Source organism: Choloepus didactylus, chromosome 11 (assembly GCF_015220235.1).
Source record: "Choloepus didactylus isolate mChoDid1 chromosome 11, mChoDid1.pri, whole genome shotgun sequence".
NCBI lineage: Eukaryota > Metazoa > Chordata > Mammalia > Pilosa > Megalonychidae > Choloepus > Choloepus didactylus.
Window position 1 is genome coordinate 29,512,792 of NC_051317.1, and position 14,324 is coordinate 29,527,115.

At 40.2% G+C, this 14,324-nt stretch overlaps 1 protein-coding gene across 5 annotated transcripts in view; it reads left to right on the forward strand.

Annotated features, from left to right (window-relative positions):
* Positions 1–14,324, forward strand: part of ICE1 (interactor of little elongation complex ELL subunit 1) — a 64,896-nt gene that overhangs the window by 33,947 nt on the left and 16,625 nt on the right. For 2 of the 5 annotated variants that reach the window (XM_037798826.1, XM_037798827.1), the window contains exons 11-14: positions 678–764; positions 3,710–4,134; positions 6,610–11,394; positions 12,616–12,784. In XM_037798826.1, coding sequence (XP_037654754.1) covers positions 678–764; positions 3,710–4,134; positions 6,610–11,394; positions 12,616–12,784 — 5,466 coding nt within the window. Of the gene's footprint in view, positions 1–677; positions 765–3,709; positions 4,135–6,609; positions 11,395–12,613; positions 12,785–14,324 lie in introns of those variants that run through there. The other 3 variants (XM_037798829.1, XM_037798828.1, XM_037798830.1) reach the window with 3 other exon arrangements.

Genomic DNA, 14,324 nt, shown 5'->3' on the forward strand with positions numbered 1-14,324 from the left:
AGATTCTAGAACCCTTTGAAAATTTGATAAAAATTTTGTGGCTTTCACTTTCCTTATAGAAGTATTTATGTGGGCATCTCATGTGTGTGCTGGTGTCTGCCTGATCCATTTGCTTATGCACACGTACAGTCTCCCAGCCCATTTCCCCTCATAAATGTTCATGGTTTTTCTAAGAACCCGTGACCCCCACCACCACCACCAAGGTAATTACAGCATGGCCAATACTGATGACTTTACTGATAACGTCATGTAACTAAGGTGATACTTCTCAGCTGTTCCTTGTAGCATGCTTAGAGCCCAAATCTCTGTCCTATTAGGCTTTAACTGTGCTTTCTTCCACCATCTCATATCACTCTCAAGAGAAAATGTATGGTTCAAAGATTTATCTGTCCCATGCATGCATAAAGGTGATAAAGCCTTTTGTAGCAAGTGGATTTGATCTCCTGATCCCTCCTGCCCTAGCCCCTATATTCAGCTTTCATTTTTTGGCTAAAGCATTTCAGATCTTTTCACCCAACAACTAATTGAATTATATACAGTGGTTGAAATTGTGGGAGATGTTTAAGTTACCTAATTTTCTAAGTCTTTAATAAATCCTGATTTCACAAGGTTATGTTTTAGCCTTGTGTGTAGATTGAGCCAAATGTTATATTTTAATGCTTTACTCTTTTTCACAGGGAAAGTAAAACTGCTTCTGAAGGAACTCTGGCTCTGTATAAATACAACACACAGACTACCAGGGGAAGGCAGTAAATGCATCCAAGGTGAGAGAGGGGACTTCCAAAAGGAAACTGCATTTCATATATGAAAGTAGAAATATTTACCATGGGTTTGTATGCCTTTAGTTTTCAGTATCTCCTCAGTCTAACATTAAAAGGATGAAATGACTTAGAATGGGTACCTTCAATTATCCAAGACACCTTTCCCTTCAGTGTTTCTAATCTCAGTAAATGCATTTGGCTATTATTATTATTATTATACCAGCTTCCATCACAGGACATTCAAAGAAAACAGAAGGGCAAACAGTGCAGGCAGGCATATATGGCAGGTATATGTAGAAGGCTGAAGGACATAAAATTTTCTCTGAATTATTTTATGAGTTTGATTGGTCCAGTTTAGCTTACTTTATTTTTCACAGAATTTACTAGTTGCTCTGGTTGAACTTTGAGAATACAACCAAACAGCCTCTTTAAGGACGCTGATATTGTTAGGAAAAAACAATTTCCTTTCATGCCGACCTTCCTGTCAGGTTATTCTTGGACAGTACAATTAGCCAATGTATCTCCAAAGAATTGACTTAATCTGTATATCTTGATTTGCGTAAAGTGTCATGAAGGAATTCTATCTCATTGACAGTTATATTCTATTGAGGATTAAGATTTGGAAATAGAGTTTTGTTATCCCATATTGGAAGGGGAAAGATAACTAACTGTCTTACATAAGATTAAAGTGCTTTTTACTTGACTTCCATTTTCTTTTTTCTTATGATTGGCTACTATGAATTCACAGCTTACTTCAGAGCTAAATCTATAAAAAATTGCACTTAAGTTTTCTGAAGATGAAACCGCTTTAGAAGAGTATTAATTGTCAAGTTACAAGTTACTAATTCTCTATTATGCTGGACTCAGAACTTGTCAGGAATACAGAGGTATATCTGATAGGGTTTGTTTAAATAGATTTTTCCCTCAGTTCATCTACTGGATAATAGTGTTTGGTAGTAATTGATAATGCTTGCAGCACCTAAATGAGTCTCTTCAGTTTAGAATTTATTCATCTGTCAGGTGGAAACAGCCTGTGGATTCCTTGCAGTCTTCTGTGTCAGCGAATAGTCCTATTTCGTTATAACCACTTGATTTCATAGATAGGTTTTAATAAGGAATCGTGTTATTAAAAGGGTCATCTTTTATTTTATAAAGTGATGTTTTTATTAAAAAATAAACTATTTTGAGGGGGAAATCTATTACATGTTAATTTTCACAGGGTAGAAGGGGAAGCATGGCATCTTTGAAATATATCATAAAGTATATTCTTTTATTTTTTTAACTTTTTATTTTCAGATAAGAAGGGTTATAAAAATGTTGCTGTGGATTTTCTTAGGTCCCCTCACCCAGATTACCGTAATTTCAACGTTTTCTAATAACAATGATAAAAACTGGAGAATTGGGTACAATATTATTAACTGAACTGTCGATGTTATTTGAATTCACCAGTTTTTTCACTAGTGTCCTTTTTCCATTCCAGATCCAATCCAGGATCCCACCTAGCATTTAGTTGTATTCCTCTTTAATCACCTCCAATCTGACAGTTCCTCGGTCTTTCCTTCCGTTTCATGTCCTTGGTGTGTTTGAAGAGCACTACTTGCTTTGTAGAAAGCCCTTCAGTTTGGTCTGTCTGATGTTTTCTCATAACTAGATAGTGGCTGTGCTTTCTGGGCTCGAGTGCCACAGTGGGGAGGCTGCAGTCCGCTCAGGGCAGTGCACCAGGGCTTGCTTGGTGGCTGATGGGTGATGTTCACCTTGGCCACTTGTGTAGGATGCTGGCTGCCAGGTTTCCTCATTGTAGACTTACAGTTTTTCCCTCATTAATTAGTAATTATCTTGAGGAGAGATACTTGGACACTATAAAAACATTCTGTTTATATCAAACTGTTGTCCACTGATTTTAGCATCCATCAGTGGATCTTACCTGCTACAATTACTACTTTGTCATTTGCCTAGTGATGAGTTTTGTATTTCCCTCTTTCCTTCTACATTTGTTAGTTGTAATTCTTCTCTAAGGAAAAGCTGTCCCTTCTCCACCATTTATTTATGTATTCACTTATTTATTTCTGTCAGTATTATCTCGGGTATTTATTTTATTCTATGCATTATACTGCAGTACTGTCATTATTTATTTTATTGTTCAAATTACTCCAGCTTTCGTCATTGGAGACATCTTCGGGTTGGCTTCTTCAGGTCGGGTCCTTTTGACATACCCCATACTATTTTGAGTACTTATTTACTTTCTGTCACCACAAGATGTTTCAGGATCAACTTTATCTTCTCCTCCATGCTCCTGTAATCAACCTCTTTTTCAAGGAGCTCTGGGTCCTTCTGTAAAACATAGTCCTACAGCTTTCAAATATAATAGATGATTATTTGCAAATTTCTTTGCCAATAATTAGCCCTACTGCAGTTCACCAAAATTAAGACCCTCAAAGGTTTGACTTTTCACAGTAACTTCTCTGCTGCATTATACAAAGTATTTATGTGGCCTTGTCAGGTCTCTTATGTAGAGCATTGTACAAATATGCACATGGGATAGGCTTGATATTGGTTGACTTGGGGATTTTGGATAGCTTTACAGGCAGAGAGAATAATGGTCCCTATCAGCCTATGTGTAGGGTTGTTTCTCTACCAGATAATGCTGGTTATATGGAAAGATTCACCAAGAGAATGAGTGAGTTATCAAGGGCTGGGTGTTTTTTGTTTTGTTTTGTTTTTTTTTTTTTTTTAAGCTGTGTATCATATTGCTGACAGGGCTATCTGTCTGTCTATCTCGTTTTTATATTGTAAAGGTAGCATACCTAGATGAAATATATCCAGTTCTTACAGGATATCATTCAGAGAGGGATTGATTGCCTTTAAAAACAATGTCATTACTTGGACTTTAACAATGTTGCTAACATTTTGAACTGATAGAATAAGTTTTTCCCATCTTGATATTGCAGATATTTCCACAGAAAAATCTGCCAAAGAAAACACCCAATCCAGAGAGTCCATGGAAGATTGTGTGCTACCTCCAAAACAGTGCAGTCCTCTCAGAACTTCAGAAGTGCAGACATGCTTAGCAAAATTGTCCATGGAGATAGATGCTGATTGTTCTTCGTGTAGAGATGTGGAAAAAGAGAGGCCCAGTGTAGCAAGTCATAGTAAGGACCACATGTTTAACGAACGTAAGAATCCTGAGGTTTTCATGCAAGGTAATACTGGTGATGATAGTACTGACTTTTCTGAGCACAAGAATTTTTTGGATGACGATCTTCAAGCTGCAATTGACTTCTTCAAGCTCCCCCCTCCTCTTCTGTCTCCGGTACCATCACCCCCTCTGATGTCATTACCACACCTGAGTCCATTACGGTCTTCGCTTACACCTGTGAGTTCTGCTCTTTGATTTTGAATTACCAAATGGATACATTGTCATTATCAAAGACTGTTAGTGGTACTCTTGCTAAAACTTCATTCTGGCCAATATTTTATTAGTGGGTAACCTGAGAATTTAAAATGGCATGCCAGTACTCTTTGGACTGGTATTTCCCCGATAGCATTATTCACTCTGCATTATGACTGGGTTCTTATTTGTCTGTATCCACAACCAAATTGTAGGTTTACTATGGAGTAACAGTATTTTAATTGTTCTTACCTTTCGTGCCTGGCACATAATAGATATGATATGAATGAATTAAAAGTATTTATTTGTAGGCATGGAGTGTTTCAGAGACAGGAAAATCACTGAATAAAGCCTATATGCCCATTAATCTAAGTAGTCAAATTTCCCACCTTTTCTTGATGAATTATTCATCATTTGGAGTGTTTGCAGAATGATTGATAGAACTTTCTTAGGAAGTTAGTCTTGATGAAGCAAATTCACGTACCTTTTGGCTTAAGGAGCAGATGAATGTATTGCTCCTTTGAGTCACTTCATTCATAGAAGAACATAATGCATGTTTTTCATGGGAGGCCTTGGGAATGCAGAGATGGATGGGACGTGGCTGCCACATGGTTGGCACTGGGCGCACACTCTGCTCGAGAGCACGCAGGAGAGAAGGCTGGTCCTGGCAGAGGCCGGGGTGGAGTGGGCAAGGAGGCTTGTGATGTTTTCTGGAAGATAGGATCCTCCATACTGAGTTTATAGAGTGAATAATGGTGTTTCACTCTTACTGTTACAAATGGAGGAGTGGTTTGAACAGAGGTCTAGAAGTTCAGGTAAACATGATGTTGGGATGGGAACAGTCGTGCAAACCATATCCAGAAGGGCCTGTGTGTCCTCTGGAGGAATGTCCCTTTCTTCCTGAAGGCCATGGCAAGTTTTTGATGAGTCCAAAGAGCTAGAGTTATTGATTAGATTTTCAATTGGAAGTGTCAGTTTAATCATAGTTTAATGTGTAGGGAGTAGGGGATAGTTAGGAAAGAGGTAAGACCATAGTCAGGGAAATTATTTAGTAAGTGTTTTCTTTAATTCTTGAGACCTGAATACAAGATGTGGCATTAGGGTTGAAGAAGGAAGAATGTTTTGAAGTTGAGTGAGTGGCATTTAGTGATACTTTCAAATGTAGTCGGGGAGATGGAGGTGTCAAGAATATTTAAAAATAACATATAAAAAGAGACCCCTCCAAAGAGGATCATGGGTAAAATATTAATATTAGGTGTGTGTGGGATTTCCAAGTGGAAACATGGTGCCCAGAGGGAGACTTTGCTGGGACCTAGACCTTGAGAACCTGCCTGCATGCAGGTGCAGTGGAAGCTGTGGCACTGTTTGATGTCATTCAGGAAGAGTGTGTAGAGTGAGAAGAGGAGGGGGCCCAAGACAGATGTCCAGGGAATTATCAATACATGATAGATGGAAGAAGAACAAGGAAAGGAAACTGAAAGTAAGAGGAATGAGATTAAATAATGATATTCTGGAATTCAAGGGAGGAACAGGTTTTTTCTAAAAGAGAAAATTTTTGTCACCAGTTCTTAGTCTTCACCACTGTCCATTTCCGTTACAGAATGGAGAGAAAAGGCAGTGGATCATAATAGCTTGCCACATGATTAAGGCAACTGTTCTAGTCTGCTAGCCTGCCAAAATGCAATATACTAGAAATGGGCTGGCTTTTAATAATGAGGATTTATTACCTTACAAAAATGTCCACATTAAGGCTTCATCAAGTGATGCTTTCTTCCTAAAGACTGGCTGCCAGCAATCCTGGGGTCCTCTGTCTTGTGGCAAGGCACATGGCAGTGTCTGCTCATCTCTCCCTTCTCTTACGGGTTTCCTTGCTTTCAGCTTCTTTTTCCTATAGCTTTCTCTCTCTTTCAGTTTCATTTTCTTACAAAGGACACCAGTCAGAAGATTAAGACCCACCCTGAATGAGGTGGCTCACATCTTCAGATCCTACTCACCAAAAGATTCTTACAATGGGTCCACACCCATAGGAATGGATAGTTTTAAGAAAATACTTTTGGGGGGTCTATACAGCTTCAAACCATCACAGCAACTAAGGGAAGTAGTTGGGACATAATGGAGAGTGTCTGGAGCAGAGGTGCATGTTTATTAGCTGGAATATTGGCTGCGGGTGAGAAGGGCAGAGAAGTTCTCAGTGCCTGGCTGTGGAAGGGAGGATGTAGGGGTTGTTGTAAGTGTCTGGCTGTGGAATGGAGTTGGCAGGCAAGCTGTCAGTGCCCAGCTGTGGAAGGAGGGAACAGATGTGGTCAATCACAACTTCCATGATCCAGCACCATGCTGGAGGAGCAGAAGTGAGAACTTCTTCAGGAAGCATGTTCTTCTCTTAACATATTTAATTGATAGTAATGTTTAGTCTGTTGGATTAATGTTTAATTAACTAGTATAACTTGTATTTTTTTGAAGGAAACCTTTTTTGGAGAATATACAGATTCCAGTGATGATGACTCGGCTCAGCATAAAACTTCTGCTGAATCTATTTTAGAAGACGATATAATGGAACCACCTAACTATTTTGGCTTATCCAGAAGCAACGAAAGGGGCACACTGGATGAGCAGCCCAAACCCCCTGAAGCCACCCATGTGACCACTGCTGCATTTGAGACTTCAACAGCAACATGGAGGAAGCCCTCAACCACGTACTCATTAGCTAGTGAACAGCACTTGGCAGCATCCTCTGAATTCATCAGTGATAAACCAAGAGACATTTTCAATGATGCAAAAAGACAAATAGAGGTTAGGGAAATGGATAAGTCTTTGCAAACTGAGAAAGCAGTTCCTAAACCCTCTAGAACTCGGTGCCTTGAGATGTTATCTGGCGACCTGGCACACGAGAAGGACGCTGCAGTTAGGAAGTCAGGGTTATGTTATTCTCCCCTTAGCAAGAGGCCCCTGAGTGAACTCGTTGAATCTGAAGAAGAAAGCCTATTATCCAAAATGATAGAATCACCCAAATCAGAGTTAACTAAGCGGACACTTAGAAATGAAACCACTTCTGAATCAGAGTGTAGACAGACAGTTTCTGACTGTTTCCAAGGAGTATCTGGAGAAATGGAAAAGGAAAGAGGAGATATGCAAAGGTTCTTTTTAGGAGAATCACCTGAACCAGAAGAAGAAAGTGCAAGTGATGTAGCGGATGCAGCAGGGCTCACTGCTGAGGCCAGGTCTTCCTCTGCATCCTCAGTGGCCTTTTCTGGGTGCAGGAATCGCCAGTCTGCCGCTTGGTGGGAGTGTGATAGTGACACACGTCTTACAACTAAAGCAGCCCTTACTGAACTGTCTCCCTCAGGAAAACATTTACAAATTAAAACGTTGAATACCTTAGAGTCACAGTCTGAGCCACCAGAGTGTTCTAGAGGACAAAACAGTCTGGAGCCTGGCTTACATGCTTTGAGCCCTGAATTGGTTGCATCTAATTTTAACGCTCAGACTAGCAGTGAGAAAGAATGTACAAAAATTGTAAAAGGTATGACCAAGGTATATTCACTTCCTCAGTCAGTATTTATGAAAGTTACAAAAGATGGACAATGTGAAAGTGAAGATCCGAAACTTGAGCTCACACTAAATAAGCCAGATTATACCTCTGTAATCAATTCTCAGGGTGGCCTGATCAAGAGTGCATTTGGTTTTGTTAAAAGCACTTCATGGCACCATAGTGACTTATTAAGGCAAGATGGCGACGAACATCTGAGAGCTACATCAGAGCATGAACAAGACACTGGCCTTCAGTGTAAAAAGGCAGCAACATCCTTAGGAAATAGAGGATCAGCATCTAAACTTGAACTTCCTAGAGAAAATAACAGTCCTTTAGAATTCAAGGCTGCGTCGTTGTCTAATCAGGTATCGGTTATCACAAAGCAGGTGAAACCTGAAAAGATTCAGAGTGGTAGGTCGGAGCATTTCAAACTACATAGGAGTGAGCCTGGTTCAGCAACAGAAAATATTAATGGAAAGGGTCCCTTGTCATCTATATCAACAAGTGCTGGAGAAAGAGAGGATAAAACACAAAAAGTGAAAGAAGTGACCACTATGAAGAGGGCACCACTAGAAGTTTCTACCTCTTGGAGAAAATTAGACTTGGCTTCTCTGAGTGGGTCTTTACCAGTAGGAAATTCTCACTGTTCCACAGATAGTAAATTGTCTTTCTCTTCTGAAAACACCCCAGTCCAAAAGCAAGGCAATGTGAAGGGAGCTTCTGTACAGGAGGAACCACAGAAGCAGAGTCAGTTCCCCAGTGCCACAGCTCCAGGCTTGTTTGGCGTGGATGTCAATAAACTCCTTCCAGCCCCAGAAGTGCCAGTGTCGGAAGGTGTTCCCATTGGAGAATTACCCTGTGGAGACAACATGGGGTCTGGTAGTGAGGCCCCGGCTATTTCAAATGATACTCCTAGTGTACAGCAAAATTCTGATGAACCTCTGAAGCTGAAATCTAAAACCCCTGGTGGTGCTTGTCCTCAGTTTTTTGTCACCACAGGTACTGCTTTTTCTTCAGTGTTTTCCAGAAAAGATGAAGAGACACATGATGTTACCCAGAGCAAAGTTCCTGATACGTTATACTGCTACACAGACATTCGAGAGGGCCAAAATAATGACACTGAAGGAGAGGAGACTGAGCCGTTGAGCTCCAGTGAGGGTGAAAATGAGAACGAGAACATTATGGGGAATGAACAACAGGATGTTACCAATGAATCACTAAAAGATTTAGGAGATTCAGATGCTGGTGTATCCGAGACAGGACCTTCCATAGAGGTAGGTTTTTTGACCTCAGCTCTGCAAGATTTTAACATAAGTACTTTTTCTGATTTAGACAGACTTTCTACATCTGAGGTAGTTATGTTTCTTGAAAGTTGTCAGTTAAGGGATTATAGTTCAGCAGACTCTGTTTCAGAATGTTCTAGCAAAGGAGCCCTATATAAAGAAATGAACAAAGAGCTAAAGCAAAGTGAAACTTCAGGAGAAGAACACAGGAAGCAATCCTGTGAAGAAGAAACACTTGAAACCTCCGAAGACTCAGTTGAATCAGAAGATGATGATTATCTTCTAAGAAATACAAGTCAGCTTACTCAGTGTTCTTTGGAAACACTGTCTAAGGTTCTTACTGATATTGGGCCAGAACTTCAAACAAATTATGAGGATTCCGATGGTAAAGATACTAGCAATTTATTACTCATAAATATACATAACAGTGAAACAACTGAACATTTAAAAGAGCAGGTACCACCTCTTGAAACAGTAAACTCATCACACACTTCAGAACTACCCCTTCTAATAGCAGACTTAAGCCCTGAAAACAGTTCTCCTGTTAGCGATGGATTTAATAATAAGGACATTCAGAGCATACCGAAGGATGTCGCCGACGCAGCCAGGCAAGGAGATGTTGGGGAAGAACTGGCAGCATCTGCTCAGCCTTCACCCCCACACTCTAACTCAGCAGCAGAGCCAGCGACTGAGCAGAGTCCTAACTGTGAAGCTGAAGCTACATTTCAGTGTCAGATAGCTACCGTGACTTCAGAAGTTATAAATGTGCTTATAAATAAGGATCAGAATCTGGTCATTGAAAAGGGGGACAACTGGACCATCATCAATGGTGTGGCTGTCATGCCAGGTGTGGACCAGGTTATCCTGTGTGGCACTCCTGAGGATATCCCTGTTTCTCAGGACCAAGAAGGACGCGGAGCTGGTTTCATGTCAGTTTCTTCTGCCGAGAAGGCCCCGGAGGGTGATCAGGCTGGCTCTCCATTTCAGGAACCTCAGGGTGGCATTTCTCTCTCCTGTGCTCAGGAGGATATTTTGACCAGCAGTCAAAGTACCAACTTTGATAAAAGTCGTTTGCGCAATAGACCTGTTAAACCTAGTGTACGAATTAGTTCTCAAATATATCATCAAAATTTCGAGTCTCAGATTGTGTCTGATCACACATATTATAACTCGAAACTAGAACCATTTGGTAAAAATAAGAATCGATCAAAAATTTCAAACAAAGATCAGTCAAATAAACCAGTAAAGGCTTTAGCATCAAGCAGAGTTGAAACTAATCAGAATGAAGTTTCTCCATCTTTTTCAGGGGAAAGAGGGAATCCGAAAACTCAGAGAAGTCAAACTCAAACCATTCTAGCAAATGCTGATACATCGACTCCCACAGATTGTTCTTCTGATACTCTAAGTAAAATACGGCAAGAGGTGGGCCCTCCTCTGCCTCCTTTGCTTGCCCCTCTGATAGCTACGCCCCCGCGGACTGTGCAGCTGGCCTCTCCTCTGATCTCAAGTTGCAGTCCGTCCTCCCCTGCCTCTCCTGCTGGCCACATCTCTCCAGTGTGCGAAATGCCAGTGCCTCCTCCCATGTCTCCATTGCCAGATGGGCTAGGGCAGCCTTCCCCACTGTGTGCATCCTCATCTCCGTCTGCTGCCTCCATTGGGGAGAGGGTGCTGTCGTCTCCTCTGCAGTTTTGTGCTGCGACGCCAAAGCATGCACTCCCTGTGCCCGGCAGACTGCCCCCGTTGGCCTCTGGCCACACCACTGTGGCGGGGCCCCAGGAGAACTCTGTGAAAATCCTTGATTCCATGTATCCAGAGTTATCTGCCAGAGCTCGAACCCTCAGCATCCTCAAAGGGAATCTTCACCTGAAAAGAGGGCCAACTGCTGACTGTGCGAATTTACAAGGACCTGTCAGTGCTATCACAGGGTTCAAAGGGATCACTTCAACATCAACTGCTTTTGTTAAAACAGGGGTCAGCTCTGGCAATGACTGTAACCAAGATAAGTCAGGAGAATTGAGGACTCACCAGGATTCAGGTGGGAAAAGGACATTGTCAGCATCTACAATGAGGAGTGCTAAAAGGTTACGGCTAGACACGGAGTCCCCAGAATTGGAAACCAGGGAAGCCGCTATAGAAGGCATCAACCAAAGCCCCCAAAGCAACATTCCTCAAGCTGAAGCAGTAACAACAAATGAGGAAAGAAGTTCTTTTGTTCCAGCTGTCAAAACAATGTTACAATTGCCTTTAAACCCGAAAGAAACTGTAGAGTCCCATGACAAAGCCATAGCCAATGCACTAAAGAAAATGGCCGATTCGTCTTTTGACTTGTTACCCGTCATTCGTAGTCATGTGTATGTGGGAAATATCTCCAAAAAGCCTGTAATGAGAGATCAAGAGAAAGAAGTTGTTTATGAATTTAGCACAACAAAAAAGGTATGTGACCTGCTCTTCTATAAGTGCAGTAGGAATTGCATGTTCTCAGAGATAAAGGCTAGCTACTTGCAGCAAAATGTGTCGATGACCCTAGGCTTATAGAATTACCCACATAGACATTATGGCAAGTTATTTCTAGCCAGCCGATAATTTAATTTTTCAAGTTTTTGTATAAATTTGAGATCAGATACTGGAGATTTAATAATTTGTATTAGATAACAGAATCTTAAGGGGGAAAAAGTATGTCAGGATTAAAATTGCATATTTCTTGTTGATTCTGTCATGTTGAAGAGCTCAAAATGATTTGCTTCAAAGCGTCAATTATTATCACTCTATATCTTTTTTTCCTCAAATAGTATTATATATACATTTAAATATTTTGAGAGTTTGAGTCTTTCAAAAAGATAGCATATATTTGCTCTGTTTCCCCCTCCAGTATGGAATGCCACAAGTCAAACGGGAACAAATCCTGAGTTCCAAGATAGGAAAAAGGAAAAGATCATGGATTGTGCAGATTTGCATACATAGTTTTAGGACTTTTGTAGGTTTATAATTTTTGAATGTCCATCGTGATACCTTGTATGGATGATGGCCAGTACTTCCCAGTATCGTACTTCATTGGTCATCAATACATCCTCTGGGTCCTAATGGTGTAAATGTTTTATTTGTTTTCCTTATATTGCACACTGTCAGAAAGCATAAAGAACAGCATAAGAAAGTCCAAGGATGTTTATTTTCAAGTGAATGTATCAGGCTGTCATTTAATGCTCTTCTCCTGTGCATGGAAAATGTTACCCAATGTTATTAACATCTAAATAGTATCAATGTATAGAGTAAATTGGAGGTTACAGACTAAGAATGGGAGTAGAATTAGAGTGGGTTTAATAAAAACAAAATGACTTTAGCAAAAACTAAGCAAGTATGATTTGTACAGGTAGCAGCATCGACAGCAGGCAGGCGTGTTCAGACTTGCATTTGGCACTTGCAGCTTTACTGACAATAGTATACAGACAGGCGTGGCGATTCTTATACCCCCAAGAGTATGTGGCTTGCAGTGCCAAGCAAGTTGTTACCACAGTTCTCGCTGTGGTCTACCTTAGGGTACAGTGCAGGTTTATTTTTCAAGTGGATACTTAATTTTTTAACTTTTAGATGTTCTTAGGTAGACTGAAGATAAATACTACTATACATTGCCTTTCTTTTTTTTTCCCCTCAATCCAGCATTTAGCAGAATGCTTGCTTCACTCTATTCTCTCAGAACTAAAAATTCAGAAGGTATCTATGGACCACAGTTACATTCATGCCCTCTGCAGGGTCTATGTGGGTATTTGTCGGCAACTTGGAGACTTGGAAAGAGCACGCTTGTTTTGCTACAGTATACTCAAGGAAGGTACGTTTAGGTTGTGGCATTTTTATATTGAACATATACTATTGCTTTTTTTTTTTTTTTTTTTTGGCCTCATTATATTTAGATCTGTGTTTTCAGGTAAGAGATTGCTGTGTATCTTTTACAATGATGTTACATTTTGTGCATTTAGAAGCGGGCATAAATAAGCCTAGCTGTATCTGGTTTTAGTAGGAAACTGTACTCGATTTAAACTTACCTGAATCAGCACATGCAGTTTCCACTTGTATGTAATAGAGTTTTTTTCATTGCTACATATCTGTTTTATTCTTTATGCAGCTGCTTTAGAATCTGATGTAGTGGATGGAAAAGGGAATGCTATTTAAGCAAGTGACAAGTCAAACTGCTGTTTCACTAGCTGAGAAGGGCAGAAACTGTATAAGATGGATTCCTAAGCTAATGAAAGGAGGTATATCAGAGATGCAAAGGAGATAAGTGACATGGAGTTGTCCTGAATTATCTTTTCCCTTTGCTTCTCTTTCTTCTCTCTGTACTAATGGGCCAGATTAGGAGTCGTTCTTCATTATATATTGACTCATCTGTGAAAGCATTTTTAAAGAGTAAAATGATATACAAATGCATTTTAATATTGTGTCAGAAAGTCTTAACCTAGATTGCAAAATTTATAATCTTTTATTACCATGTTCTTTATGGGGTTTATAAATCAGGATAACAATATATCCATTATGTTTAGTGTTGGGAATGAAGCTGCTAAGTGTTTCAGTTGTCCACTTCATTCTTGATTCAGTCTTCTAATCGCTCATTTATTCAACAAATAGTTATAGAGTGCTTGCTAAGTGTTAGGGTTCAGTGATGGCCAAAACCAGATACAGGTTCTGTTGTCCAGTGGGCTGATGTGCATTAGTGAAATCACACAAATAAGCATGGGTGGTAGGAAGGAGAGGCATGAGTACTCTGCTGTGACCACACTGGATTTCTTGTTCTCCAGCAGTCACCTCAGACCTGTGTGCTCACAGACTTCTCTTTCTGGATGCTTTTCCCTCAACTTGATTATGGCTCACTCACTTCATCCACTCCCTTAGCCATTCTGTAATCCTTATTCTGCTTTATCGTTCTTGGTGGCACTTACCACTCCTTATACTATATCCTGAATCTTTTTGTTCATTGTCTCTCTCCTCCTTTAGATTGTATAGTTCAAAAGACGTGATTTTTATTCATCTTGTTTACTACTGTATCTCCACCCCCAGAAAAACACATTGTAGGGAAGCATTAACTATCTCTCAGATGAATGACTTGTGCTATGGAAAGTGGATTTGAGATAGTCTGAGGGATCAGGGAAGCTTTCCTTATCAAAATGGCTTTTGAACTGAGATGTGACGATGCACAACAAATGCCTAGGAAGAGAGCCCCAGTAGAAGCCTTTAACAGGAAGAAGCACGACTAGAGAAACAGAGATTTTAAAAATAACAGGTGAAAATACTGCAATGAGTTTGTGCTTTGAGTTGCCTCCATTTTTTAAACTCATGGCATGGTTAGATAAAACAGAACAGGAAATGACAGAGAA